This window comes from Oncorhynchus mykiss, chromosome 6 (assembly GCF_013265735.2).
Source record: "Oncorhynchus mykiss isolate Arlee chromosome 6, USDA_OmykA_1.1, whole genome shotgun sequence".
In the NCBI taxonomy this organism is placed as follows: Eukaryota; Metazoa; Chordata; class Actinopteri; order Salmoniformes; family Salmonidae; genus Oncorhynchus; species Oncorhynchus mykiss.
In genome coordinates, this window is record NC_048570.1 from 19973055 (window position 1) to 20000211 (window position 27157).

Sequence of the window (27157 nt, forward strand, 5' to 3'; positions counted from 1 at the left end):
CAGGGAATGTGATATCTTGCTGTGTTGATGAGGATGGTGAAAAACACTCTCCAGGAGGAAGGTTAGAAAATTGAAAAATAATCTCTACAACTTCAAGAGTTTATAGTGAGAGAGATAAGGGGGGAAAACATTGATGAGAAAAAAAACCACTCCACTGTATCTCCAAATGAACACAGGGCAAAGCAACAAAGCGACTGACAGAGAGGAGAATGCCAGTCTGCTTTACCAAGTCAACTCTCACAAGTCCACCATTTTCTTACTTCAAGTTGTACAAGAACATAGTCTTACTCTTGGGCATTGTGATGGATATTGGATAGCACTCGTATCATTTTTCCACCTCAACCGGTTGGCCCCTAATCAAAGCCCAGATGAAAATGATTGTCATATTATGAAATATCCCATAGCATACAAGTATATAATTGAATGTAATTTCTATTTTATTGTACACAAATTACTCTGTCCTTGTGACCCAATTTTGAGTTAATTCACTTTTCTGTGCAGATTCCAGGATTAAAAAAAAAGCAGCCCACACCGGCCCTCCAGAAGTTGAGTTTGACTCCCCTTAGTTAGACCTTCTTACTCGGCCTAATAATCCTCTCACCTCTCTGTTCCACATGCCCATCAACTAATTCAGTTCAGAAACCTATTTCTACAGCTGGGGAAAAAGGATCAGCATGCAGCCCAATGCTAGACGTCCTCACTTTACCCTCATAACAATGACTGTTTCATTGTCAAAGACAATGTTGCCCTGATGTGTGCTAGAGTACTGTCGTTGTTCCGCTGCTGTACTATGTGTAGTTATAATCCGTTTACATTTACAATTAGCTCACAGTTGCCTCTTTGTTTTCTCCATGGACACTTAATGAGTGTTGGGGGTCTAAGGGTAACGTATTAGTTGTTTGTGCAGTCAGCTTTATTCTAAGAAGGTGGTATTAAATAGAATACTGAATAATCCTCCAAACAAAGGCCTGGCAACCCTCATTAGTCGGTTTTGTTGGTACAATTAGACATTCTACACTAATGTTTGGGGAATACGTGAATCGACTAACTTGCATATTTCTGCTGCAATGATATTTGTCTCAGGTTTGATATGAATGATTGTCAAATTTGGGAAACATTTCTGAACTGGTAAAGCAGCCATTATCTTCTTAGAGCACATAATACATCTTATAAAACAGCTTTCCTACTGATACCATAGCAGATCCCAAACATGGGCAGTCAGGCTTTCTGTAGGCAAATGTAGTAGTGTGTAGTCAAGGCAATCCCTGGCCACTGGAAACCTTGCTGTGACACAAGCCTGAGCTAAAACACGGATGAATCCTTTGACATGGAAATGCTTGACATGCTCCCAGGGGTATGGACTAAAGACTTTCTAGCAAGCCCCTGCACACTCACCAAGGGCTATATTAAATCCAAACTTTGGCACCCATCCTAATTACAGTGAGCATACCTGAAGCCAAGAGCCCCACTCTAACCTGTACTGAACTCCTGCTCCCCGGAGTCCAGGATGATATATGAAATGCAGGTTTCAAATAATGGAGAGAGAGAGCAATTACTGTGGAAGGAAGATCCCTTACTCTGGAAAATGTGTAAATCCAGATCCCTTGACTGGGCTGTACTTACTGCACTGTGCTTTTCAGGAGATGGCCATCACATAGTTTTAATTTATGAGCACTGTGGACGAACGCCCTATTATAACCCTGTTTATAGCCCAGTCAAAGAGCGGGGATATCATAAAAGAAATTCAGTGTATATTTTTGTGCTTGCCAAAAACCAATTAAAGTCACACATGTTGCTACATAGCCTGCACTGCATGATAAACATGCCTCTGACTTGCATGCAAAGATGCATCAACCGAGCCACATTGTAACAGTCACCACCAACAAAGGTTTATTTCAATGCAGCAACATGCAGATAAACAGTTGTTGTCCCACAGTGAATATCTTCGATGAACTGGACTTAATACTGGACTTAATACAGCAGAAGGCTCTGGGTATTGTGATGGTGAGGCCATTCCAAGAGGTTTCCCAAGACTGGCTGTATCTGCTGTGTGCAGCAATGGGACTACACCGAAAGAGATATCAGAATCACCCTTCTTGCATTACTGAAAGGTGTATAGGCAAAACCTTTCATAATGCACTAGACATTTTTTATTTTTCTGTAACAATATATCTTCCATCCAGCTACTCTCTCTGATTATATGTAGAGGACCTTTGTGTCAGGATATCTCTCTGCTTTGAGTACCCAATTCAATCTCTTCTCCCCAATCAGAAAAAGTAAAACCTCACTGCTTGGTCAGATAAATAAATAAATATTTGTGCCTCTTCCTTCTCTTATTTAGTTTTTATCCTGGAACCCCTGTGCCCCACATTACAGGCTGCAGATGGCCAGAGGAGATTTAGGTGCTGCAATCCATCACTGTTATGTGTAGCGCCTTTGGACAGCACCCCCAAAACACCCCTCCAGCTGGACTGGCCTGGTTCTGGACCGCTTTGGCCAGGTTTGGCCCAGTTTGGCCTCATTCCCTGCTGCTAATATCAGCATTTCTTTGGAGTCCAATCTAGTATTTAGTATTAGTATTTTATTAGGATCCCTATTAGCTGTTGCCAAGGTAGCAGCTACTCTTCCTGGGGTCCAAACAGAGATAAAACATTATACAAACCATTGTGCATTATACAAATGTACATTGCTCCATTCTTACATTTCAATACTACATTACATTACTAAGAATAATGTGTGGGTGCGTGTAGAGTGGGTGTTTTAGAGTATGTGTGTTAGTGTGCGTCTCTCACAGTCCGCATTGTGCTGTGAGGTGTTGTTTTATCTGTTTTTTTAAATTCCGATTTTACTGCTAGCTTGAATTACCTGAGGTGGAAGACAGTTACATATAGTCATGGCTCTATATTACAGTGTGCTTCCTAGCCTCTGTTCTGGACTTGGGGACTGTGAAGAGACCTCTGGTGGCAAGTCTTGTGGGTTATGTATGTGTGTCTGAGCTGCGATTGAACAGACAGTTCGGTACGTCAATACCTCTTACAAAGACCTGCAATGATGCAGCCAATCTCTACTCTAGTTTGAGCCAGAAGAAATTGATATGCATGTTGTTGATATTAGCCCCCCGTGCTCTGTTCTGGGCCAACTGTAATTTGCCTATGTCCTTTGTTGCAGCACTTGACCATATAAGTGGGCAGTAGTCCAGCCTATGGGACTTGTTTGGTTGATTGTGATGTCAAGAAAGCAGAGCAGCACATTATCTTGGACAGACCTCTCCATATTTTAGCAACTGTTGAATCAATATGTTTTGACAATGTTAGCTTACAATTGAGAGTTACACACCAAGCAGTTTATTCTCCTCAACTTGCTCAATCGGAACATTATACTTTACTAGATTTAGATGAGGTTTAGGGTTTAACTAATGATTTGTCCCAAATACAATGCTTTTAGTTTGTTATTTATCACTTACTACTAATAATCCATTCTAAAACTGACAGTAGCTCTTTGTTAAGTGTTGCAGTGATTTCTCTTGCTGTGGTAGCTGATGTGTATGATGTTGATTCATGGGCGTACATAAAGATCATCACAGATCATCCCACAGCCCTTGACCTAGCATGTTCTCCTCCTGGGGGCAGCCTTGGTGAATGAGGGATAAAGACGAAGCTAACAAAGCAAAAATGTTTTCCAATCTTTACTAAATGGAATCCCCCTTTTCATTTTCCCCCTATCGACAGGAAGTTGTGTCCATGTGGTTGAAAAAGAGAATTTGCTTTTTTGGGGTTCTGTTGCTCTTTTGACTGTAACACCTGTTCCACTAGTGTATACACTCTATACACATCGAGAGCTGACTGGTTGCATCACTGCCTGGTATGGCAACTGCTCGACCTCCGACCGCAAGTCACTACAGAGGGTAGTGCGAATGGCCCAGTACATCACCGGGGCCAAGCATCCTGCCATCCAGGACCTCTATACCAGGCGGTGTCAGAGGAAGGCTCTAAAAATTGTCAAAGACTCCAGCCACCCAAGTCATAGACTGTTCTCTCTAGTACCACACGGCAAGCGGTACCAGAGTGCCAAGTCTAGGTCCAAGAGGCTTCTAAACAGCTTCTACCGCCAAGCCATAAGACTGCTGAAAATCTAGTCAAATGGCTACCCTGACTATTTGTAGTGAACCCCCCCCCCCCCCCCCCCCCCCCCCCCCCACTCACCCCTGTTGTCATCTATGCATAGTCACTTTAATAACTCTACCTACATGTACATACTACTTCCAATAACCGGTGCCCCCTTCACATTGACTCTGTATCGGTACCCCCATGTATATAGTCTCATTGTTATTTCACTGCTGCTCTTTAATTGTTTCTTTTATCTCTTATTCTTATCTGTATTTTTTTGAAACTGCATTGTTGGATAGGGTCTCGTAAGTAAGCATTTCACTGTAAGGTCTACTGCACCTGTTGTATTCTGCGCATGTGACTAATACAATTTGATTTGATGTTATAAGTTATACTAATGAAATTGTGTTTCCATAGCTAGGGGTGACAACAACCTCTGCATAATCAAAATGGTTGCTTTGTGAGAAGGTGTTAAAGTTAGTCATTGTTATGTAAATGCAAGCTGGAATGTACCAGTGGCCTGGCGTTGGCCCCAGGTGAGAGCAGGTCCAGTGAGACACGGGTGCCAGCCTGCTTAGATGGAAACAGAAAAACCTGAGCCTTTTGGGTAAAACATGTGGTTAATCCTGGATATAAATGCTCCGTGTTTGTGTGATGTCGATTCTGTGCATGGCATTTCTAGGATTGATCATCTGTGATTCACCACTTACAGACAGTACAGCTGCTCATGCAGTCCATCGGAAAGGTTTTTCCTCATTGCTGCGTGATAGACACAGAGTGAGATTGGTTCTGTTGAATAAGAGATGAATCTCCCTGGATGTCACCAAGCCAGCGCACCCTCTGAAATACCATAATCTACAGGAAGAGGGAGGTTATGTTCTCTGATACAGTCTAAGTACAAGGGAAGCGGAATGTGAGTGAGTGTGATACTCTTTTATTAGTGATATCTCAAAAGCAGATGGGCATGTACCACCACCACCAGTCCAAACTGCTCTCAGACTATGCACATTTATTGACTTCTGTTTTCTACAATATCTAGATGACATGGTGTGATCACAGTAAGTAAAGGAAATGGTTCATCTGCCACTTAAACTGTCCAATAGGCCACAATACTGCAGCACAGTGAGCCTTTCCCATGTCCTTGAGCTCCTGGGTTTAATATTCCATACTCACAAACCAATTACACATGTCAATAAGCAACAAGACATCTAATTCACATGTTGTAAACAGTATCAAGGTCTGTGTCATGGTGTTTAGTTACAGTGGTACATCATGTTCTTTCTTAGTGGTGGGAAGAATCCAGGGAGACATGAAGCAATCACATGAGCAGAATCAACTTTATTCATTCACATTTCACTCAAGGCCTCTCCAAATCAATTATTCAGTAAGAATGGATATAGGTGAGCTATCCAAGTCTCAGATGGCTTGGCGTTGGCTTGGAAAAAATATATGATATTGAATAACCCCTAGCATAGGGAGAGCACTAAGACCATCATCATGAAGCCCACTTTCAGCACTCACAAACTTGACAACATAAATGGTCATAAGTAGTCGGAGCACATCAATTTAACTTGTGTTATGTGATATCATGATGGTGTCCAAATAATTTTGTCACGAGCCAGTTAAGAAATGCTATAGGTCAGACTCGTAATAACAACACAGCTTTGCAATAGATACAGTGCCTTGCGAAAGTATTCGGCCCCCTTGAACTTTGCGTCCCTTTGCCACATTTCAGGCTTCAAACATAAAGATATAAAACTGTATTTTTTTGTGAAGAATCAACAACAAGTGGGACACAATCATGAAGTGGAACGACATTTATTGGATATTTCAAACTTTTTTTAACAAATCAAAAACTGAAAAATTGGGCGTGCAAAATTATTCAGCCCCCTTAAGTTAATACTTTGTAGCGCCACCTTTTGCTGCGATTACAGCTGTAAGTCGCTTGGGGTATGCCTCTATCAGTTTTGCACATCGAGAGACTGACATTTTTTCCCATTCCTCCTTGCAAAACAGCTCGAGCTCAGTGAGGTTGGATGGAGAGCATTTGTAAACAGCAGTTTTCAGTTCTTTCCACAGATTCTCGATTGGATTCAGGTCTGGACTTTGACTTGGCCATTCTAACACCTGGATATGTTTATTTTTGAACCATTCCATTGTAGATTTTGCTTTATGTTTTGGATCATTGTCTTGTTGGAAGACAAATCTCCGTCCCAGTCTCAGGTCTTTTGCAGACTCCATCAGGTTTTCTTCCAGAATGGTCCTGTATTTGGCTCCATCCATCTTCCCATCAATTTTAACCATCTTCCCTGTCCCTGCTGAAGAAAAGCAGGCCCAAACCATGATGCTGCCACCACCATGTTTGACAGTGGGGATGGTGTGTTCAGCTGTGTTGCTTTTACGCCAAACATAACGTTTTGCATTGTTGCCAAAAAGTTCAATTTTGGTTTCATCTGACCAGAGCACCTTCTTCCACATGTTTGGTGTGTCTCCCAGGTGGCTTGTGGCAAACTTTAAACAACACTTTTTATGTATATCTTTAAGAAATGTCTTTCTTCTTGCCACTCTTCCATAAAGGCCAGATTTGTGCAATATACGACTGATTGTTGTCCTATGGACAGAGTCTCCCACCTCAGCTGTAGATCTCTGCAGTTCATCCAGAGTGATCATGGGCCTCTTGGCTGCATCTCTGATCAGTCTTCTCCTTGTATGAGCTGAAAGTTTAGAGGGAAGGCCAGGTCTTGGTAGATTTGCAGTGGTCTGATACTCCTTCCATTTCAATATTATCGCTTGCACAGTGCTCCTTGGGATGTTTAAAGCTTGGGAAATCTTTTTGTATCCAAATCCGGCTTTAAACTTCTTCACAACAGTATCTCGGACCTGCCTGGTGTGTTCCTTGTTCTTCATGATGCTCTCTGCGCTTTTAACGGACCTCTGAGACTATCACAGTGCAGGTGCATTTATACGGAGACTTGATTACACACAGGTGGATTGTATTTATCATCATTAGTCATTTAGGTCAACATTGGATCATTCAGAGATCCTCACTGAACTTCTGGAGAGAGTTTGCTGCACTGAAAGTAAAGGGGCTGAATAATTTTGCACGCCCAATTTTTCAGTTTTTGATTTGTTAAAAAAGTTTGAAATATCCAATAAATGTTGTTCCACTTCATGATTGTGTCCCACTTGTTGTTGATTCTTCACAAAAAAATACAGTTTTATATCTTTATGTTTGAAGCCTGAAATGTGGCAAAAGGTCGCAAAGTTCAAGGGGGCCGAATACTTTCGCAAGGCATTGTAGTTAAGTGCATATTATTTTTCCAATGCTCCCCTTCCCCCTTCTCTGCAGGGATGCACACTGTCACCCCTAAAGCCAACACCTGCTCTGACCCCAGCAAGACTTGTAACCCGTGCCTGGACGCAGCGAAGGCCTGCAACCTCAACAACACCTGTAAGAAACAGCGCTCCACCTACATTGCCACTTGCAGCAAAGGGGAACCGTGTAACCGTAAGCGCTGCCACAAGGCCCTGAGGCAGTTCCTGGACCGTGTGCCCACCGACTACAGCCACCAGCTGCTCTTCTGCCCCTGCCAGGACCTGGGCTGTGCTGAACGGAGGAGGCAGACCATCGTGCCCCTCTGCTCCTTCGAGGACAAAGTCAAACCCTACTGCCTGGAGCTAAGGAAGAACTGCCGCCAAGACCCCCTCTGCAGGTAATAGTTTTATGAGTGGGGATTTGTCTGTGTGTGTGTGTCCATACTTCCATATAAAAAAAGTATTGACTCAGAAGGTTGAAAGTTTTGTAATCAAAATATATTAGTGTTTTATTTTTCATATATATTTTTTTACAAACATTAGAATTTTTCTTCCACTTTGACATTACAGAGTATTTTGTGTAGATCGTTTACAAAAAAAATGACAATTAAATAAGTTTTAATCCCACCTTGTAACAAAACAACACAAAAAAAGTCAAGGGGTGTGAATACTTTCTGAAGGCACTGTATCTTAAAGTGTAACATCAACAAATGTTAACATACTGGTACAACTTTGTTGTCCATTAAAAACTGAAAGGTTTATTTTTGTTCTTTAATTGCCAATCGTCCAGACACGACATGACACACAAAGCTGAAAGAAGCATAGGAGCAGCCGAAGAGCAGCGCCTCTGGAGCAGGTTAGGGGTTAAGTGACTTGTTCAAGGGTGCAGCCGTCAGCCTAGCTTTTTGAACGGGCAACCCTCTGGTTACTGGCCTGCCCCACAACAGTATAAACTAGCAGCGCACATGCCCCACCCACCAGAGGATCTGTCTTTTTCAGGCATCTATTTAATGTGTTTGAGGGGTGCAGCGTCCACTTATCAAAACATATGTTTTCATTATCACACACCAAATAGGTGCAGGGAAATGTGTTGTAAGTCATAGTAATACAGCACCCCTGAAACAAATTAGGGTTAAGTGCATTCCTCACTGGCACATTGTCAGGGTTTTCACTTTGTCGATTCAGGTATTTGAACTAGTTACCTTTTGTTTGACAAGCCCAACGCTCTAACCACTAGGCTATCTGCTGCCCTACATGCATATGTGCGTACGTGCCTCAGTGAGCGAGCTATTGGCCAAATGCAGGTATTGCTGAAATGAATTTATCATACTCTTATATACCCTTATATATGGTAAATAGGAAAAGAAGATCAGATAAAGAATGTTGGACTGCAATCTCCTCCTGTGACATCCTAAACTTTAGATTTCAGTGTTCAGCATCGCCTTAAGTTGATGTTGAGACTGGTGTTTTGTGGGTACTATTTAATGAAGCTGCCAGTTGAGGACTTGTGAGGCATTTGTTTCTAAAACTAGACACTCTAATGTACTTGTCCTCTTGCTCAGTTATGCACCGGGGCCTCCAACTCCTCTTTCTATTCTGGTTAGAGCCAGTTTGCGCTGTTCTGTGAAGGGTGTAGTACACAGCGGTGTGTACAAGATCTTCAGTTTCTTGGCGATTTCTCGCATGGAAGAGCCTTAATTTCTGAGAGCAGGAATAGGCTGACGATTTTCAGAAGAAAAGTATTTGTTTCTGGATATTTTGAGCCTGTAATCGAACCTACAAATACTGATGCTCCAGATACTCAACTAGTCTAAAGAAGGACAGTTTTATTGCATCTTAGACATGCTGCAAGGAGGCATGAGGACTGCAGATGTGGCCAGAGCAATACATTGCAATGTCTGTACGTGAGATGCCTAAGACAGCACTACAAGGAGACAGGACGGAAACCTGATCATCCTCACAGTGGCAGACCACGTGTAACAACACCTGCACAGGATCGGCACATCCGAACATCACACCTGCGGGACAGGTACAGGATGGCAACAACAAATGCCTGAGTTACACCAGGAACACACAATCCCTCCATCAGTGCTCAGACTGTCCGCAATAGGCAGAGAGAGGCTGGATTGAGGGCTTGTAGGCCTGTTGTAAGGCACGTCTTCACCAGACATCACCGGCAACAATGTCATCTATGGGCACAAACCCACCGTCGCTGAACCAGACAGGACTGGCAAAAAGTGCTCTTCACTGACGAGTTGCGGTTTTCTCTCACCAGGGGTGATGGTCAGATTTGCGTTTATCGTCGAAGGAATGAGCGTTACACCGAGGCCTGTACTCTGGAGCGGGATCGATTTGGAGGTGGAGGGTCCGTCATGGTCTGGGACGGTGTGTCACAGCATCATCGGACTGGGCTTGTTGTCATTGCAGGCAATCTCAATGCTGTGTGTTACAGGGAAGACATCCTCCTCCCTCATGTGGTACCCTTCCTGCAGGCTCATCCTGACATGACCCTTGACAGAACTTGACAGAGCTCCTCTCCCCTCCAACTCTTCCCTGGGTCCTTAGTGTACAAGAGAAAGTAGTGCACTATGGTTTTTCTTTTCCCAAATTATGTTCTCAGTTTTTAATTTTTCTTGGTTTGAAGTTTGTACAATTGTTCATAGAGAAACAACGAAATTGGATGTTCTGAGTCCATGTCAATGATTAAATCACATCAGAATACCTTTTTTTGGGGGGTCTGGAAGAAAACAAACACATATTTTTTTTCGACATGGGTCCCATTATGCCAGGCGAAAACCAAAAACTGTATTCCACAATAATACCTCATACCAACAGTCAAGCATGGTGGTGTGATGGGTTGGGGCTGCTTTGCTGCCTCAGGACCTGGATGACTTGCCTTAATAGAAGGAACCATGAATTCTGCTCTGTATCAGAGAATTTTACAGGAGAATGTCAGGCCATCTGTCTGTGAGCTGAAGCTGGGTCATGCAGCAAGACAATGATCCAAAACACACAATCAAATCTACATGAAAATGGCAAAAAATGTACTAATTTTACGTTTTGGAAGTCAAGACCTAATCCCAAATGAGATGTTGTGGCAGGACTTGCAACGAGCAGTTCATGCTTGAAAATCCACACCTTTTGCTGAGTTACAGCTGTTCTGCATGGAATAGTCGGCCAAAATTCCTCCCCAGCGACATGAAACACTGATCAACAACTACAGGAAGTGTTTGGTTTGAGTCATTGCAGTAAAATCTGGCAATTGCTTTTTCACACATGGACATTGGGTGTTGTATAATTTTGTTAATGAAATAAATATGTAATTGTGTTATTTTTTCACTCAGGTACCCATTATCTAATATTAGGTTTTAGTTGAAAATCGGAAGATCTGAACATTCAGTATAAAAAATATGCAAAAGAAGAGAACATTAGAAAGGGGGCAAATACTTTTTCACAGCACTTAACTCATGAAACCACACTATCCTTGACCAAATACAGTACCAGTCAAAAGTTTGGACACACCTACTCATTGAGGGTTTTTTCTTTGTTTTTACTATTTTCTACATTGCAGAATAATATTGAAGACACCACATCTATGAAATTACACATATGGAATCATGTAGTAACCAAAAAAGTGTTAAACAAATCCAAATATATTTTATATTTGAGATTCTTCAAAGAAGCCACCCTTTGCCTTGATGACAGCTTTGCACACTCTTGGCATTCTTTCAACCACTTTCATGAGGTAGTCACCTGGAATGCATTTCAATTAACAGGTATGCCTTGTTATAAGTTAAATAGTGGAATTTCTTTCCTTCTTAACGTGTTTGAGCCAATGAATTGTGTTGTGACAGGGTAGGGGTGGTATACAGAAGATAGCCCTATTTGGTAAAAGACCAAGTCCAAATGATGGCAAAAACAGCTCAAATAAGCAAAGAGAAACGACAGCCCATCATTACTTTAAGACATGAAGGTCCGTCAATCCAGAAAATGTCAAGAACTTTAAGTGTCTTCAAGTGCTGGAGGAAACAGGTACAAAAGTATCTATATCCACAGTAAAACGAGTCCTATATCGACATATTCTGAAAGGCCACTCAGCAAGGAAGATGTCACAAATTTGTGGGCAGAACTGAACATTTGTGTGCGAGCAAGGAGGCCAGCTCTTTCAGGAGGAATGGGCCAAAATTCAACCAACTTATTGTGGGAAGCTTGTGGAAGTGTCAAACGTTCCGGGTAGCCAAGTTAACAGTTTAAAGGCAATGCTACCAAATGCTAATTGAGTGTATGTAAACTTCTGACCCACTGGGAATGTGATGAAAGAAATAAAAGCCGAAATAAATCATTCTCTCTACTATTATTTTGACATTTCACATTCATAAAATTAAGTGGTGATCCTAACTGAACTGAGACAGGGAATTTTTACTAGGATTAAATGTCAGGAATTGTTTAAAACTGAGTTTAAATGTACACTGCTCAAAAAATAAAGGGAACACTTAAACAACACAATGTAACTCCAAGTCAATCACACTTCTGTGAAATCAAACTGTCCACTTAGGAAGCAACAGTGATTGACAATACATGTCACATGCTGTTATGCAAATGGAATAAACAACAGGTGGAAATTATAGGCAATTAGCAAGACACCCCCAATAACGGAGTGGTTCTGCAGGTGGTGACTACAGACCACTTCTCAGTTCCTATGCTTCCTGGCTGATGTTTTGGTCACTTTTGAATGCTGGCGATGCTTTCACTCTAGTGGTAGCATGAGACGGAGTCTACAACCCACACAAGTGGCTCAGGTAGTGCAGCTCATCCAGGATGGCACATCAATGCGAGCTGTGGCAAGAAGGTTTGCTGTGTCTGTCAGCGTAGTGTCCAGAGCATGGAGGCGCTACCAGGAGACAGGCCAGTACATCAGGAGACGTGGAGGAGGCCGTAGGAGGGCATCAACCCAGCAGCAGGACCTCTACCTCCGCCTTTGTGCAAGGAGGAGCAGTAGGAGCACTGCCAGAGCCCTGCAAAATGACCTCCAGCAGGCCACAAATGTGCATGTGTCTGCTCAAACGGTCAGAAACAGACTCCATGAGGGTGGTATGAGGGCCCGACGTCCACAGCTGGGGGTTGTGCTTACAGCCCAACACCGTGCAGGACGTTTGGCATTTGCCAGAGAACACCAAGATTGGCAAATTAGCCACTGGCGCCCTGTGCTCTTCACAGATGAAAGCCGGTTCACACTGAGCACATGTGACAGACGCGACAGTCTGGAGACGCCGTGGAGAACGTTCTGCTGCCTGCAACATCCTCCAGCATGACCGGTTTGGCGGTGGGTCAGTCATGGTGTGGGGTGGCATGTCTTTGGGGGGCCGCACAGCCCTCCATGTGCTCGCCAGAGGTAGCCTGACTGCCATTAGGTACCGAGATGAGATCCTCAGACCCCTTGTGAGATCATATGTTGGTGCGGTTGGCCCTGGGTTCCTCCTAATGCAAGACAATGCTAGACCTCATGTGGCTGGAGTGTGTCAGCAGTTCCTGCAAGAGGAAGGCATTGATGTTTTGGACTGGCCTGCCCGTACCCCAGACCTGAATCCAATTGAGCACATCTGGGACATCATGTCTCGCTCCATCCACCAACGCCACGTTGCACCACAGACTGTCCAGGAGTTGGCGGATGCTTTAGTCCAGGTCTGGGAGGAGATCCCTCAGGAGACCCTCCACCACCTCATCAGGAGCTTGTGGTAGTGCTGCAATCAGTTGGTTGTCAAGTTGGATTGAGCAGATATTCCCGTATATTTTCAATAACTGCATATGTGACACAACTCCTCCATTTCTATTCATAATATCATTAACAAATATAATACAATTTTTAAACACTTTTTCCATAAAGAATGTTTTTGTATTAATCAGTATATTTGAGTTTAACCATAACATTAATTGTAATATTTGTTCTATCTTTTCTGGAGGATTAAACTGAAATTGTCACCAGCTTGTATGGCTTGTTTAAGAAAGGGCGATCCTTTAAACAACATTTCAGTTGTAATCTGTATAAAGGCAAAAATGCAATTTTTGAACAAAGTATGAGCCTTTCTTAATAATCTACCGGAGAACGGTTTTGGGTTCAAGTATAACTTATGTATGAGGGAAGATTTTAGTGAGAGGTTTAAAGCTTTAATATTTAATAGTTTTAGCCCCCCAAACTCATATTCATTATATAAAAAGGCACATTTTTTCTGGTTTTACATTCCAATTAAAATGAAATATGTTTTGCTAATATTTTTTTTTTTTAAAGAGTCATCTGGAGTAGGCAGTAGTAAGTAAGTAAGTAAGTAAACTGTGAACAGACCAAATAATTAATTAATCAATGTGATTTTTCCATAAATAGACATGTTTGCAGAACCTCTCCATGGTTGCAGAATCTTATCTATTTTTGCCAACTTTCTATTGAAATGAATTGTGGTAAGTTAGTTTATATTTTTTCGCCCATTTTATTGGTAAACTACAAGGTAATGTAAACACTTTTTTTAACAATACAATATGTATTGTCGTAATTAGGCTAGAATAGTGATCAAGATCTTCAATGAGACTGTGTAGGGATCCAGATTGCGGATCCCTACACAAAAACTAGAGTCATCGGCATACATTGACACAATTATTGTTGTTTTTACCCTTTATTCTCCCCAATTTCGTGGTAACCAATTGTTTTAGTAGCTACTATCTTGTCTCATCGCTACAACTCAGGCTCGGGAGAGACAAAAGTTGAAAGTCATGTGTCCTCTGATACACAAGCCGCACTGCTTCTTAACACAGCGCGCATCCAACCCGGAAGCCAGCCACACCAATGTGTCGGAGGAAACACCATGCAGCCTTGGCTAGCGCGCACTGCACCCAGCCCGCCACAGGAGTCACTGGTGCGTGATGAGACAAGGATTTTCCTACCGGCCAAACCCTCCCTAACCCGGACGACGCTAGGCCAATTGTGCGTCGCCCCACAGACCTCCCGGTCGCGACAGAGCCTGGGCGCGAACCCAGAGTCTCTGGTGGCGCAGCTGGCGCTGCAGTACAGCGCCCTTAACCACTGTGCCACCCGGGAGGTGACACTTTTGTTTCTAACCCCTTAATGTTCTTGTTGGATGTAATTTTAATAGCTAGCATTTCAATGGCCATAATAAATAGATATGCAGACAACGGATAGCCTTGTTTTACTCCTCTTAAAAGCTCAATACTTTCTGAGAAGTAACCATTATTTACTATTTTACATCTGGGGTTGCTGTACATAACTTTAACCCATTGTATAAGAGATTCAACTCAATTTAAAGTAATCCAGGCATTTATATATAAATTCCAGTTGTACTTTATCAAATGCCTTTTCTAAATTTGCTATGAAGTCCAGTTCTGGTATCTTCGGTGTTTCATAATGTTCAATTGTTTCAAGTAATTGTCGTATATTATCTCCAATATATTGTCCATGTGAAAAACCTGTCTGATCAGTTTGAATAACATCTGGTAAAAACCTTTTTTCATTCTATGTGCTATGAATTTTGCCAGGATTTTCGCATCAAAACATTGAAGTGTTAGAGGCCTCCAGTTTTTGAAATGGACTGGATATTTATGCTTACCGCCTGAGTCCTGTTTTAGTAGTAATGAAATCAGACCTTCTTGTTGAGTACCTGAAAGTCTAGAATATTTGTGTTAGATTCATAGTTTGGCATGCTGTTTAACTCTTTAGTGTTAGTTTGCATGATGCCTCTGTGTTTAGCTCAAGTTTACTGTTTCAAACTATTGTCAGTGTCCAATTGGCAGTGTCCAATTTTGAAATGTCACTTTACATTCATTCTACTTGAATAGAGGTTCCTGGCCTCCCAGGCTCAGTCGTAATAGAAAAAAACTCCCAATCCCTTTTCTTACAGTAAATCCATGCAGTGTGTTATTAGTGTGTGGAAGGTCCATCGTCTCTCCTCCGATTTATGATTGTCTTCATAATTGCTTTTCGTCAGCTTTGTGTAATCTATGGTCAGGTGAAGTTGCTCTGGGTGACCTTTTCACCCCCCATGTGTCTGCTGTGCACTTCCTTATTGTGACGCGTATGAAATACTCTGTTAGAGGTTATTATCTTCCCCTGTTGTACGCCCTATGGAGGTCAATAGTGCAATGTGTGGAAATAAGATAGGAGTGGGTCAGTGTGACCATAATAAGATACTGGACAAGGGTGCAATGCCCTTACTAAGAAAAATATGTCTGATATGCAAGAGCATGACACTAAGATGCTCATTCAATTAGTCAGTCTTACTGAATATTCCCATTGTTTATTTCAACCTTGTGTCCATACAAATTGGCCACACGGTAAGGCATTCTGGTAGTGGCAGATCTGTCACCTCTATCTCTACCCACCTACCCATCTGTACTATGCCTGTGTTTTGATCCATCTAATTTGCACATGACCTGTTTGTGCTCGGTTTAGGATCTTAGACTCTAATTTTTCAAATCAGCTTTGATATCTGCTGACAATATTGGCTTCAGACTGCTGAAGGTACAAGGACCAAGGACAGGGATTGTTGCTGTTATTTTATCGTGGGACTTCCTGAAGCTGTGAGATCAGGGCCAGCTTAGATAAAGCATTGGGGAAGTAAATGGCTGCAGTATTGCCTTTAACATTGATGATGATTATGAGTGTATGATGCATGGAACTTTATGGTATAAACATTTGAATGTGTGTATTATTATTTTAAATGTATGCACTTCTGTCCTTTGAGATGTTATTGTTTATTAATGTTCTGTATTATGTCATGTTTTATGTTTTGTGTCGACCCCAGGAAGAGTAGCTGCTGCTTTAGCAGTAGCTAATGGGGTTCCTAATAAAATAGTACTAATAAATTAAATAAATTAAATAGTAGCTAATAAAATAGTAGCTAATGGGGTTCCTAATAAAAATAGATAATATGCATTAATCTGCAAGTAAAGACAGTTGTAAAGCAGCCCTGCCATCGCACTCGTCCTAGCCTCTTTACATCATTGAATATCTCAAGCCCTCTTCACTGTGAACAAGAACTAGGCATTGGCTGTTTCCTGCCTCCCCATACCAAGGATGGGTGGATACAGGATGGAAGGAGTGTATCATTGAACTACAGACTTCCAAGAGTGCTGCCTGATTCCAAACATGATACATGAGCAGCCCCATTTCATCTGAAAGTTGACGGGTGGGGATAGAGAATCAATCCTGCTGTAGCTACGGCAGGAGAGGCCAGTGGTTTGGCCACAGCGGTATAGATCTCCAGCCATGTCTTCAGAGGCTAATCTGGAGGCGAAAGAAATGCACACATGTGTAGGTGAGGTGCTGGCTAGAGGAGGAGAACACTTTAAAAAGAAAAGGAGAGCCACACACTCTAGGAGCTCAGATGCAATAATTGTCTAACCTGTCTTCAGAGGCCAACAGACATCCAGTACCAGCATAGTCGGATCTTTGGGGGAGCTACGTAGAGCTGAAGAGCTTTGTACAAGAACTAGGCATTGACTGTTTCCTGCTCTCACACCTGGCTTTAGTTCCATTGCGGATGTTTTTTCATCAGTCTGCACAAACAGAGCATTCCTCCTGTGTTGCCTCGGCCTTGCTGATGGATACAGTGTTTACTCTGCCGTGTCTGCTGAGTGACGATAGTTATATTTGGATGTGCGCTGTGTACACTAGGTCCAGAACAGTAGGCCCTGCAGAGCTCAGTGAGTCTTGTATGTACACTATTGATTGGCCAAACAATCAATGCAACACTTCTATATTTGATTTATTTCCTCTGTTCCTCTTGCTTTACTGTGTGCTCTTTGATTGAGTTATTTGGCCAATAGGTTTCAAAGCAGGGAGCTGAGAGATTATCGATCACTGAACAGTTAGCCTGACCCAGATACTGTACATCTCGGGACTTTGCTTACAATACATCAGGCCCCCACCCCACCTCAACATCCAACTGAAAAGGCCAGCTCTGCTTTATAGGACAACAGAGGTTTCCACTGAGGGGGAATCAAAACCAGGAAAGTGATTGGCCCAGATGGCATTTCAGAAGACTGTTCAGGACACAGGCAGCATTTTTCTTAGTTCTCCACTAGCTTTAAAGGCCTTTGTGTATTGCTTGGACACATTTCTATCTTTGCCTTACCTAAAATGAGAAGTGACGAAAGCAATCAAGTACACCTACTTGTAATACTGTAAATGTTGGCTTGCACAAGCACGGCAAACAAATGACTCATATACAGCAGTACACTGCTTTAATCAGATCTCTGCAAAAGCTAGGACGTGCTCTGCTTGTTGGCTGTACATAAGAGCAGGAATTGGAGAGAGGGCAGGAGAGAGCTGTGCAGATCATTTCAATACATGGATTACCGTATTCCCAGTTAGTGTACTGTAATCGCTGAGGGAACGGATAGAGAAAGCTACAATCATTACAGGCCAAGCCACCCCCACAGTCTCATCGTCATGGTAGAAATTGTATATAATATTTATGCTTCCAAAACTTCATGTAAATAGTACACGTGGGGAATAAGGTGATTAAGCCTGACTCAAAGTACCTCTTCTATAAGGGCCAAATTCGGAATTCGGAAATGACACCTTTCTTAAGCACGACTCTTACCTTATGCAGGTGTGTAACGTGCTTTGCAGGCGTGGTTCCCTTGCGTGCTCTGAATACATGTAATTCAACTGCTGAAAACCCTCCCACTTGCTGGCCAACAGATTTTCTCCTGGAGTTTTCATTCAGTAGGGTTTTCAGTACATTTATCTTAAGGCATCCCTTTAAATACAGTGTACCTTTTTAGTTGGAATTTTGACAAGACTCACTAGAATATATATATATTTTTTTACCTTTATTTAACTAGGCAAGTCCGTTAAGAACAAATTCTTATTTTCAATGAAGGCCTAGGAACAATGGGTTAACTGCCTGTTCAGGGGCAGAACGACAGGGGTTTGAACTTGCAACCTTCCAGTTACTAGTCTAACACTCTAACCACTAGGCTACCCTGCCGCGAGAGAACAGGTTCAGAATATTAGGGCCCAATGAAAGAAATACATCTCAATATATGCTAATTCGTCTCCGTTTCACCACCAATTGATAGATTAATAAATACTCTGATTTTGTAGATTATTTAGGGTTAGAAAAGTATTTATGAATCATAAAAAAACAGGTTTGAAAGCTTTATCCATGAAAGAAAGAAAACGGTGGTTTGATTAATTCTGAATATTTCAACATTCAATTCTTTAACCCATGGTAATGTTGGAAGATTAATGTACATAGCCAACTATTGTACACTATTATATATCCTCCTCTATTGCCTGCACTAACCATGGAGCTGTGATGACACAGCCAAGTATTGTACCATTTGTCGGGTTCAAACTCTTATGGCTTGGTCTGCGCTCCACTCCAGAACAATTTAATTAGACGGTCTCTTTTTTATATTATCATCTGTTACTAATGATCCTCAGCAACAAACACACGGCTGTGACGGCGTTTATAAAGAAGGCAAATGAAGGTAAACGAAACAATGGAATAAAAATGTAGGCTATACCAACTGAAGGGGACTAACAGTAAATTGACAGTTGAATATGTGTGGTTATTAGCCCTACTGACGGTCGAAAATGATAGTGGCTAATATTTATCATGATAGAAATATGAAATAGAGAAAGTCGAGGTAGACATTCGAGAGTGCCCATCCCTGCAAGTTAAAAGGCTGTACAATTGAAATTCTGCATAATGGCACAGCTTTTCATAAACTTTACTGTGGGAAAGTTGACATGGTTTTACATTTGTCTCCAGCGATTATAAGGAAAAATATATCTAAAACAAGTATAATTTGTATTTACAATTACCTTTATCCAAACGGATTACTCATTTACCGAGCTCTTATCAATAGCTGTTATAAGTTGTAAATTACAGTGCCTGGAGAATGCTGTTATTTCTATCAGAAAAAAAGAAAGTTGATGCTTTTTCCACTTGGAACCGGTACTGTAGGTTCACTAGACCTTATTCATGGTTTCCTCACACATGGTGGTGGAATTATTAGGGAATGAAGTCAAGGTCAGAATACGGGGTATCTGTAAACACACATCCGCCACACCTGCTGTCAGAATCTCCCGAGGAGAGGTGGGTGTGGAGTCAGACGCAGGAGAGCAAGAATTCCAAGAAGGGCGTTTTATTACTGGTCCACGAACACAACAGGTACAGGACCACAAAAGGAGCCACAAGAAAACAGCAACGCAGTCCAGTAAAAAAACAAAGGAGAAACACTCCTCTACTAAACTAACGTGAGGGAAAAACAGTCCCGAAAATAAACCTGCTTAACAGTAAAAAAAACGCAACCCAAACCAACGACAGTAACACAAACAATCCCGCACAAAACCTAGCGGGTAGGGCGAGATTAAATACCCCACTGATTAGCCAAACTAGACACAGGTGAACACAAGACAGACAGTGGCAGCTAGTAAGCCGGCGACGACGACCGCCGAGTGCCGCCCGAACAGGGAGAGGAGCCACCTTCGGTGGAAGTTGTGGCACCTTCATTTATTCAATCTCCACCCAAAACGAATAGCAGGTGAATAGTACAATATTCTCATGCTTAAGTTCAAGATCAGAATACGCATAGAGAGAAAAGTGTATAAAAGGAATTACATTCCATTTACGTGCTCATAACTCGGGTCGGAATCGGGCCCTAACTGAGGAATGTTGTTAAAGTGTTGGATAATTATTTAATTATTCATAATCATTATTCTGTGTAACTCCCTTTTGTATTTCAGGGACAGTTCATATATTAATAGATTTGTTTACCCAAGTTTAAGTGTTTTGTTTACCTTGTTTGGAGACTATTAGTGCCAATAACCTTGAGTAATCTACTTACCCTCACCAAATAGCTTAGCCGTTGCTGCGTTTTGTGACAGTTAATTTAGCATTCATTCATGACATCACAATATATGGGGGTTGCAGGATGTCAGTAACGAACAGAGGGAGAAGGAAAACAAAGGTTGAACTGCCTGTGATTTCCTGGTCACCACAAAATAAATGTTTAATCAGACTTGAAGAGCACCAAATTAAAAAGGATTAATTAAATAAAGTCAAATCAAATGGTTAGCCTCATTACTTTGATTTCTCTGCAAGCAGTACTTATAGTGCACAGGCAACTTTAGTGAACTGCAGCAACACAGCAGTGCCTTTGACTGAAAGCCACATGCCCAAATGTCCTTTTAGTCTTGAGAACTTGTCCCAATGAATATGTAGTCAAATAGCCTTGTGTTTCCAAATAAATGGGCCCTCTTGATGTTCCATCAAAGGACAATTGCCCGAAGCTGCTGTGAAACTGTCCACTGACACTGATTAAATAGAGAAGGCCAGGGACAACAGCAACCAGCTAAAAGGCAATGCAAGAATGGCTTGTAACACAGGACTTTGAGACAATGACATATATTTTTGAAGAAGCTTATTTTACTGAGAAGAAAATGGACAGTTATGATATGGTTGAAATGCTTTATTTTTGGACTTTTCCATCATTGTAGATGTGCATGCTTCATCCTTTTGTAGGTTGAATAGTCCATATGCAGTACACCAGATAAAGAAAAAATGGAATGGAGAACAAATCAAATCAAATCAAATGTATTTATATAGCCCTTCGTACAGATATCAGCTGATATCTCAAAGTGCTGTACAGAAACCCAGCCTAAAACCCCAAACAGCAAGCAATGCAGGTGTAGAAGCACGGTGGCTAGGAAAAACTCCATAGAAAGGCCAAAACCTAGGAAGAAACCTAGAGAGGAACTAGGCTATGTGGGGTGGCCAGTCCTCTTCTGGCTGTGCCGGGTGGAGATTATAACAGAACATGGCCAAGATGTTTAAATGTTCATAAATGACCAGCATGGTCGAATAATAATAAGGCAGAAGAGTTGAAACTGGAGCAGCAGCACGGTCAGGTGGACTGGGGACAGCAAGGAGTCATCATGTCAGGTAGTCCTGGGGCATGGTCCTAGGGCTCAGGTCAGTTGAAACTGGAGCAGCAGCACGGCCAGGTGGACTGGGGACAGCAAGGAGTCATCATGTCAGATAGTCCTGGGGCATGGTCCTAAGGCTCAGGTCCTCCGAGAGAGAGAAAGAAAGAGAGAAGGAGAGAATTAGAGAACGCACACTTAGATTCACACAGGACACCGAATAGGACAGGAGAAGTACTCCAGATATAACAAACTGACCCCAGCCCCCCGACACATAAACTACTGCAGCATAAATACTGGAGGCTGAGACAGGAGGGGTCAGTTTCCATCAACCCATCTATTGTCAGCTTCTATTATTTCAATCAGCATTTAACACTGATGAATTGACAAAAGACCAATGACCTTTGCCATTGATAAAGTTTAGGTCAAATTTCCTAACTGTGAGTTTGCACAAAGGCACAGAGCAAGTTTATCACCCTGTTTCTATGACTCAGCAAAGACACATCTGCAATCATGTGCCCATTCAATGTCAAATTGTTTGATTTATCGTCGCTAGACCTAAATGAAGGCTAGAGCCAGGATGGGGGAGTTATCTATGAGCAATACACTTAAAATGAGTGTTATATCAAGGTATGTAAAATGATAATGGTAGTGCTTATCCAGGAAATCAAAAATAATATGTCCAATATTACTGAAATGGTCAAACATGTCAGCAAATGTAGAGAGGATGTTTTCCAAAGATATAATTTCCCCAAGATATTTGAGAGGCTATTATAGCCACCACGTCTTAGCAGTTGATAATTTACATTTTCCCTTCCTTCATGAGGAAATGGTTTTTAGACATTCATCTGATTTGACTCAATGTTAGTCATCGTTGGCGATAAGGAATACAATTCCATGTTAAAAGCCATTAGTTTTCTATTACGGTTGAGCAAGATGGATAGGCACTCAACACTGACTGAATTACTGTGTTTAAAGCGTCAAATCTTTTTCAAAGGAGTCTACCTCTACGGGAGCTCCCTTTGCCACTTCCCAGGGCTGAGTGTCTGAAATGGCCATAACAATCTGAGAGGCAGACAGCCTGTCATTTCAGTAGTGAGCTGTCTGCCAAGGTATAATGGAAAAGCTGTGGCAGCCATAAAATGTGCTGCATCTCGATGTTGGAACACTATTGTCCAAACACTCCGGACGCCTTTCTAAACTTGAAATGACTGTTTTTAAAATAAAAACATGCCGTCCGTCTCCACAGCCTCTACACCTGGTGCAGACACATATTATTGTCCAAAGTGTTTTTGAGCAATGAACAGGTTGTCCATGGAAACATCCACATGGAAAGTGTTAGTGATGACTGTTCGTTTTTGCAGATGTAGAACAGAGAGGATGCGTTATGGCTAGGCTGAGAAGTCCCTCAGTCTCCACACACCTCAGTTTCTCTTTATCAAAGGCTGTGATGGGATGTTATAGGGAACAAGCAATTTGTTCCAGTCAGAGAGGAAGAAGATGAGAGGCTTTCTGTAGAGAAGAGGGGGGAAGAGGTGCACAAAGCCCTTGTCCCTGAAACAAGGCTTAGATGTGATGTTCGCAACATGTCACTTTGAGAGCCACTCTGCGTGATTTGATAGGGAGCGGAAGGAGATGGAGCCAGAGTAATGAAGTGAGGAAGAGTGGGTTTGCTCGTGGGCCTATTCTGTGCATCCAGGCTGCAGAGAGTGTTACCTGATCATTTCCTCCAGACAAATCCTCAGCCTCTGCACTTCTCATTGAGATGTGGAGGACAGAATATAATAAGCATGGGACTGTTGTTGTCCTGTATTCTTTGATTATTCATTAACAGGGATATGAGATGGATTCCAACACCCCTCAACCATCTCAAGTCCCAGAAACATCTCACCTTCTGCTTAAGATTCCGCAGTAAACAGTATTCTGAAACAACTTTGTTATGCTGCAAGGGTGTGGAGCAAGGGCTGCATAGTCAAAATCATTGGGGCGGCAGGTATCCTAGTGGTTAGTGTTGGGCCAGTAACCGAAAGGTTGCTGGATCGAATCCATGAGCTGACAAGGTAAAAATCTGTTGTTCTGCCCCTGAACAAGGCAGTTAACCCACTGTTCCCCGGTAGGCTGTTATTGTAAATAAGAATTTATTCTTAACTGACTTGCCTAGTTAAATAAATAAAATTACCTTTGGCCTTCAAGCCATTATTGTGTTATTGACTGTACGTTTGTTTATCCCATGTGCAACCCTGTGTTGTTGTTTTTGTCGCACTGCTTTGCTTAGTCTTTGGCCAGGTCGCAGTTGTAAATGAGAACTTGTTCTCAACTGGCCTACCTGGTTAAATAAAGGTGAAATAAAAAAGAAGGGTCGGGGCAGGGTAACATGAATAAGTCCATGTTAGATAGGGAGGGCATGAGGGCTAGTGAATCACTCCATCTTAGTGGGTGTCAGTGTTTTGGAAATACAGGACAACTGTGCACACGCTTCTCCAATAAACCTACTTAACTGGATTAGTGATGCCACCCTCCAGGTATGAATACATTTAAGCATTTATGATAAACACACATTAACAAAAACACACTATTTTTATCAGTTAAGAGCCAAGTTGGGTAGCACTTGAGATGACCATGATAACCGTCTCAATTGGAAATTACCCTTAAAAGCTGCATTGTCGACAATGTGCAAATAGATTGAATCACAGGTTAAAATACATTACTATTTGACTATTTGTTATTTATATACTTACAGTGACTTTTTTTAACTCCCCTTGACTTTTTCCACATGTTCTTGTGTTACAAAGTGGGATTCAAATGGATTTAAGTACCTTGCTGCAAATAGGATGAATATTTATATTCTGCACAGGCCTCCGTCTTTTCATTCAGTCATTTAAGTTAGTATTGTGGAGTAACTACAATGTTGTTGATCCATCCTCAGTTCTCTCATATCACAACTATTAAACTCTGTAACTGTTTTAAAATCACCATTGGCCTCATGGGGAACTCTCTGATCAGTTTCCTTCCTCTCTGGCAACTGAGTTAGGAAAGACACCTTTATCTTTGTAGTGACTGGGTTTATTTATACACCACCCAAAGCCTAATTAATAACTTCACCATGCTCCGAGGGATATTCAGTCACGTTTTTTTTACACATCCATCAATCAGTGCCCTTTGTGAGGCATTGAAAACCTCCCTGGTCTTTGTGGTTAAATCTGTGCTTGACATTCACTACTTGATTGAGGGACCTTACAGATAATTGTATGTGTAGGGTACAGAGATGAGGTAGTCATCAAAAACATTTTTTATCACTATTATTGAAAACAGAATGAGTCCATGCAATGTATGATGTGATTTGTTAAGCACATTTTTACTCCTGGACATATTTAGGCTTGCCATAATAAAGGGATTGAATGTCTGAAGACCTTTCAGCTTTTCAAATTCCACTTGGAGATTATGGGGTACAGTGCCTTGCGAAAGTATTCGGCCCCCTTGAACTTTGTGACCTTTTGCCACATTTCAGGCTTCAAACATAAAGATATAAAACTGTATTTTTTTGTGAAGAATCAACAACAAGTGGGACACAATCATGAACTGGAACGACATTTATTGGATATTTCAAACTTTTTTAACAAATCAAAAACTGAAAAATTGGGCGTGCAAAATGGTTTATGTTTGAAGCCTGAAATGTGGCAAAAGGTCGCAAAGTTCAAGGGGGCCGAATACTTTCGCAAGGCACTGTATTGTGTGTGGATCAGAGACACAAAATCTAAATGTAATCCATTTTAAATTCCCTTTAACACAAACAAAATGTGGAAAAGGTTATCTGAAGGCACTGTATTTTCTCTGTATTTGAGTATTTTCTAATAATATGGCCCGAATCAGCTTCTATTGGAAGTATTTTAAATTCTTTTCAAATAAATTCCTATGAAAATATTTAATTCCAAATAAATGATTTTAAATATCAAACAGACCTGGGTTCAAATGTATTGGAGTATGTATTTTTAAGTATTTTCAAATACGTGCCAACTCTTTCCAAGTGTATTTCCAAATACATTCCAATAGTGTTTTCAAATAAGAAATATCCAAATACTTAATTCCAATGTCTTTGAAAGTAGTTTAAATACCTCAAATAGCATTTGAACCCAGGTCTGATGTTGTGTGCCAACAATGTGAATGATGCACCCTCATGTGGGGATAAGTGAAAATGTGACATTTTATTAGATGTTTCTTTAGCTAATTGGACATTTATTCAGCATATATGCTCAAATGTACACGTAGTAGTCTGCTGTTGAACTATGAGTGAATCAGTTCATTGGAAATATCACACTTCCAGGGTGTGTGTTGTTGATGTAGTCAACTGTGTTTGTGTTCAGGTCTAGACTGGCAGATTTCCACATGAACTGTATGGTGTCTCAGCATACGGTCAGCAGCTGCCCAAATGAGGACAACTACCAGGCCTGTCTGGCCTCCTACGCCGGCCTCATTGGTGAGTGCATGGGACTTTTATCTATACATACCCCGTGGAGGAATAGTGCTTTATTAGTTATTATAAGCATGTATGAGCTTGTATAGTGGATTATTTTAAGGCTTAAGACATAATACATTTTCGGGTGTTAAAACATGCTCATGACTAGTCTAATAATTCATTATAACCACATTATAATGCACTATACCTGCATACTTTAGGTAAAGTGATACGCATACCGCTCCTCTTATTCTCCCCCCCAAACACATTGCAGCTCAATGGCTAAATGGAGGTGATGATGTAAGAGAGTGTTTAGTTCATTTAAACATTTAATGACACATATAGTAATGTTCTTCAAATAGAACAAGAAAAATTGGTGCAGCAAAGACATTCTTCCATACCGGTAGACATTTGATAGCACCTTGGAAATGAGTTGACACTATTCAGTACGATCAATGAGGTAGACAAAAGGAGTTCTTTTTTGACTACTTTGAGTGAACCTACAAACTCCCTGGGTTTGCTTCCGAGTGGGTCAGCGGTCTAAGGCGCTGACCCACTCTAATAGCCCTTCGTACATCAGCTGATATCTCAAAGTGCTGTACAGAAACCCAGGTGTAGAAGCACGGTGGCTAGGAAAAACTCCCTAGAAAGGCCAAAACCTAGGAAGAAACCTAGAGAGGAACCAGGCAATGTGGGGTGGCCAGTCCTCTTCTGGCTGTGCCGGGTGGAGATTATAACAGAACATGGCCAAGATGTTCAAATGTTCATAAATGACCAGCATGGTCGAATAATAATAAGGCAGAACAGTTGAAACTGGAGCAGCAGCACGGTCAGGTGGACTGGGGACAGCAAGGAGTCATCATGTCAGGTAGTCCTGGGGCATGGTCCTAGGGCTCAGGTCAGTTGAAACTGGAGCAGCAGCACGGCCAGGTGGACTGGGGACAGCAAGGAGTCATCATGTCAGGTAGTCCTGGGGCATGGTCCTAGGGCTCAGGTCCTCCGAGAGAGAGAAAGAAAGAGAGAAGGAGAGAATTAGAGAACGCACACTTGGATTCACACAGGACACCGAATAGGACAGGAGAAGTACTCCAGATATAACAAACTGACCCCAGCCCCCCGACACATAAACTACTGCAGCATAAATACTGGAGGCTGAGACAGGAGGGGTCAGGAGACACTGTGGCCCCATCCGAGGACACCCCCGGACATGGTCAAACAGGAAGGATATAACCCCACCCACTTTGCCAAAGCACAGCCCCCACACCACTAGAGGGATATCTTCAACCACCAACTTACCATCCTGAGAAAAGGCTGAGTATAGCCCACAAAGATCTCTGT

General features: G+C 41.8%; 1 protein-coding gene across 1 annotated transcript in view; it reads left to right on the forward strand.

Moving 5' to 3' along the window:
- LOC110525417 (GDNF family receptor alpha-2) overlaps positions 1–27157 on the forward strand; it is a 65864-nt gene that overhangs the window by 27186 nt on the left and 11521 nt on the right. Inside the window, exons 4-5 of the mRNA XM_021605496.2 lie at positions 7456–7819; positions 25728–25840. Of these exons, the coding sequence (XP_021461171.1) occupies positions 7456–7819; positions 25728–25840 (477 nt within the window). The remainder of the gene's footprint in view (positions 1–7455; positions 7820–25727; positions 25841–27157) is intronic.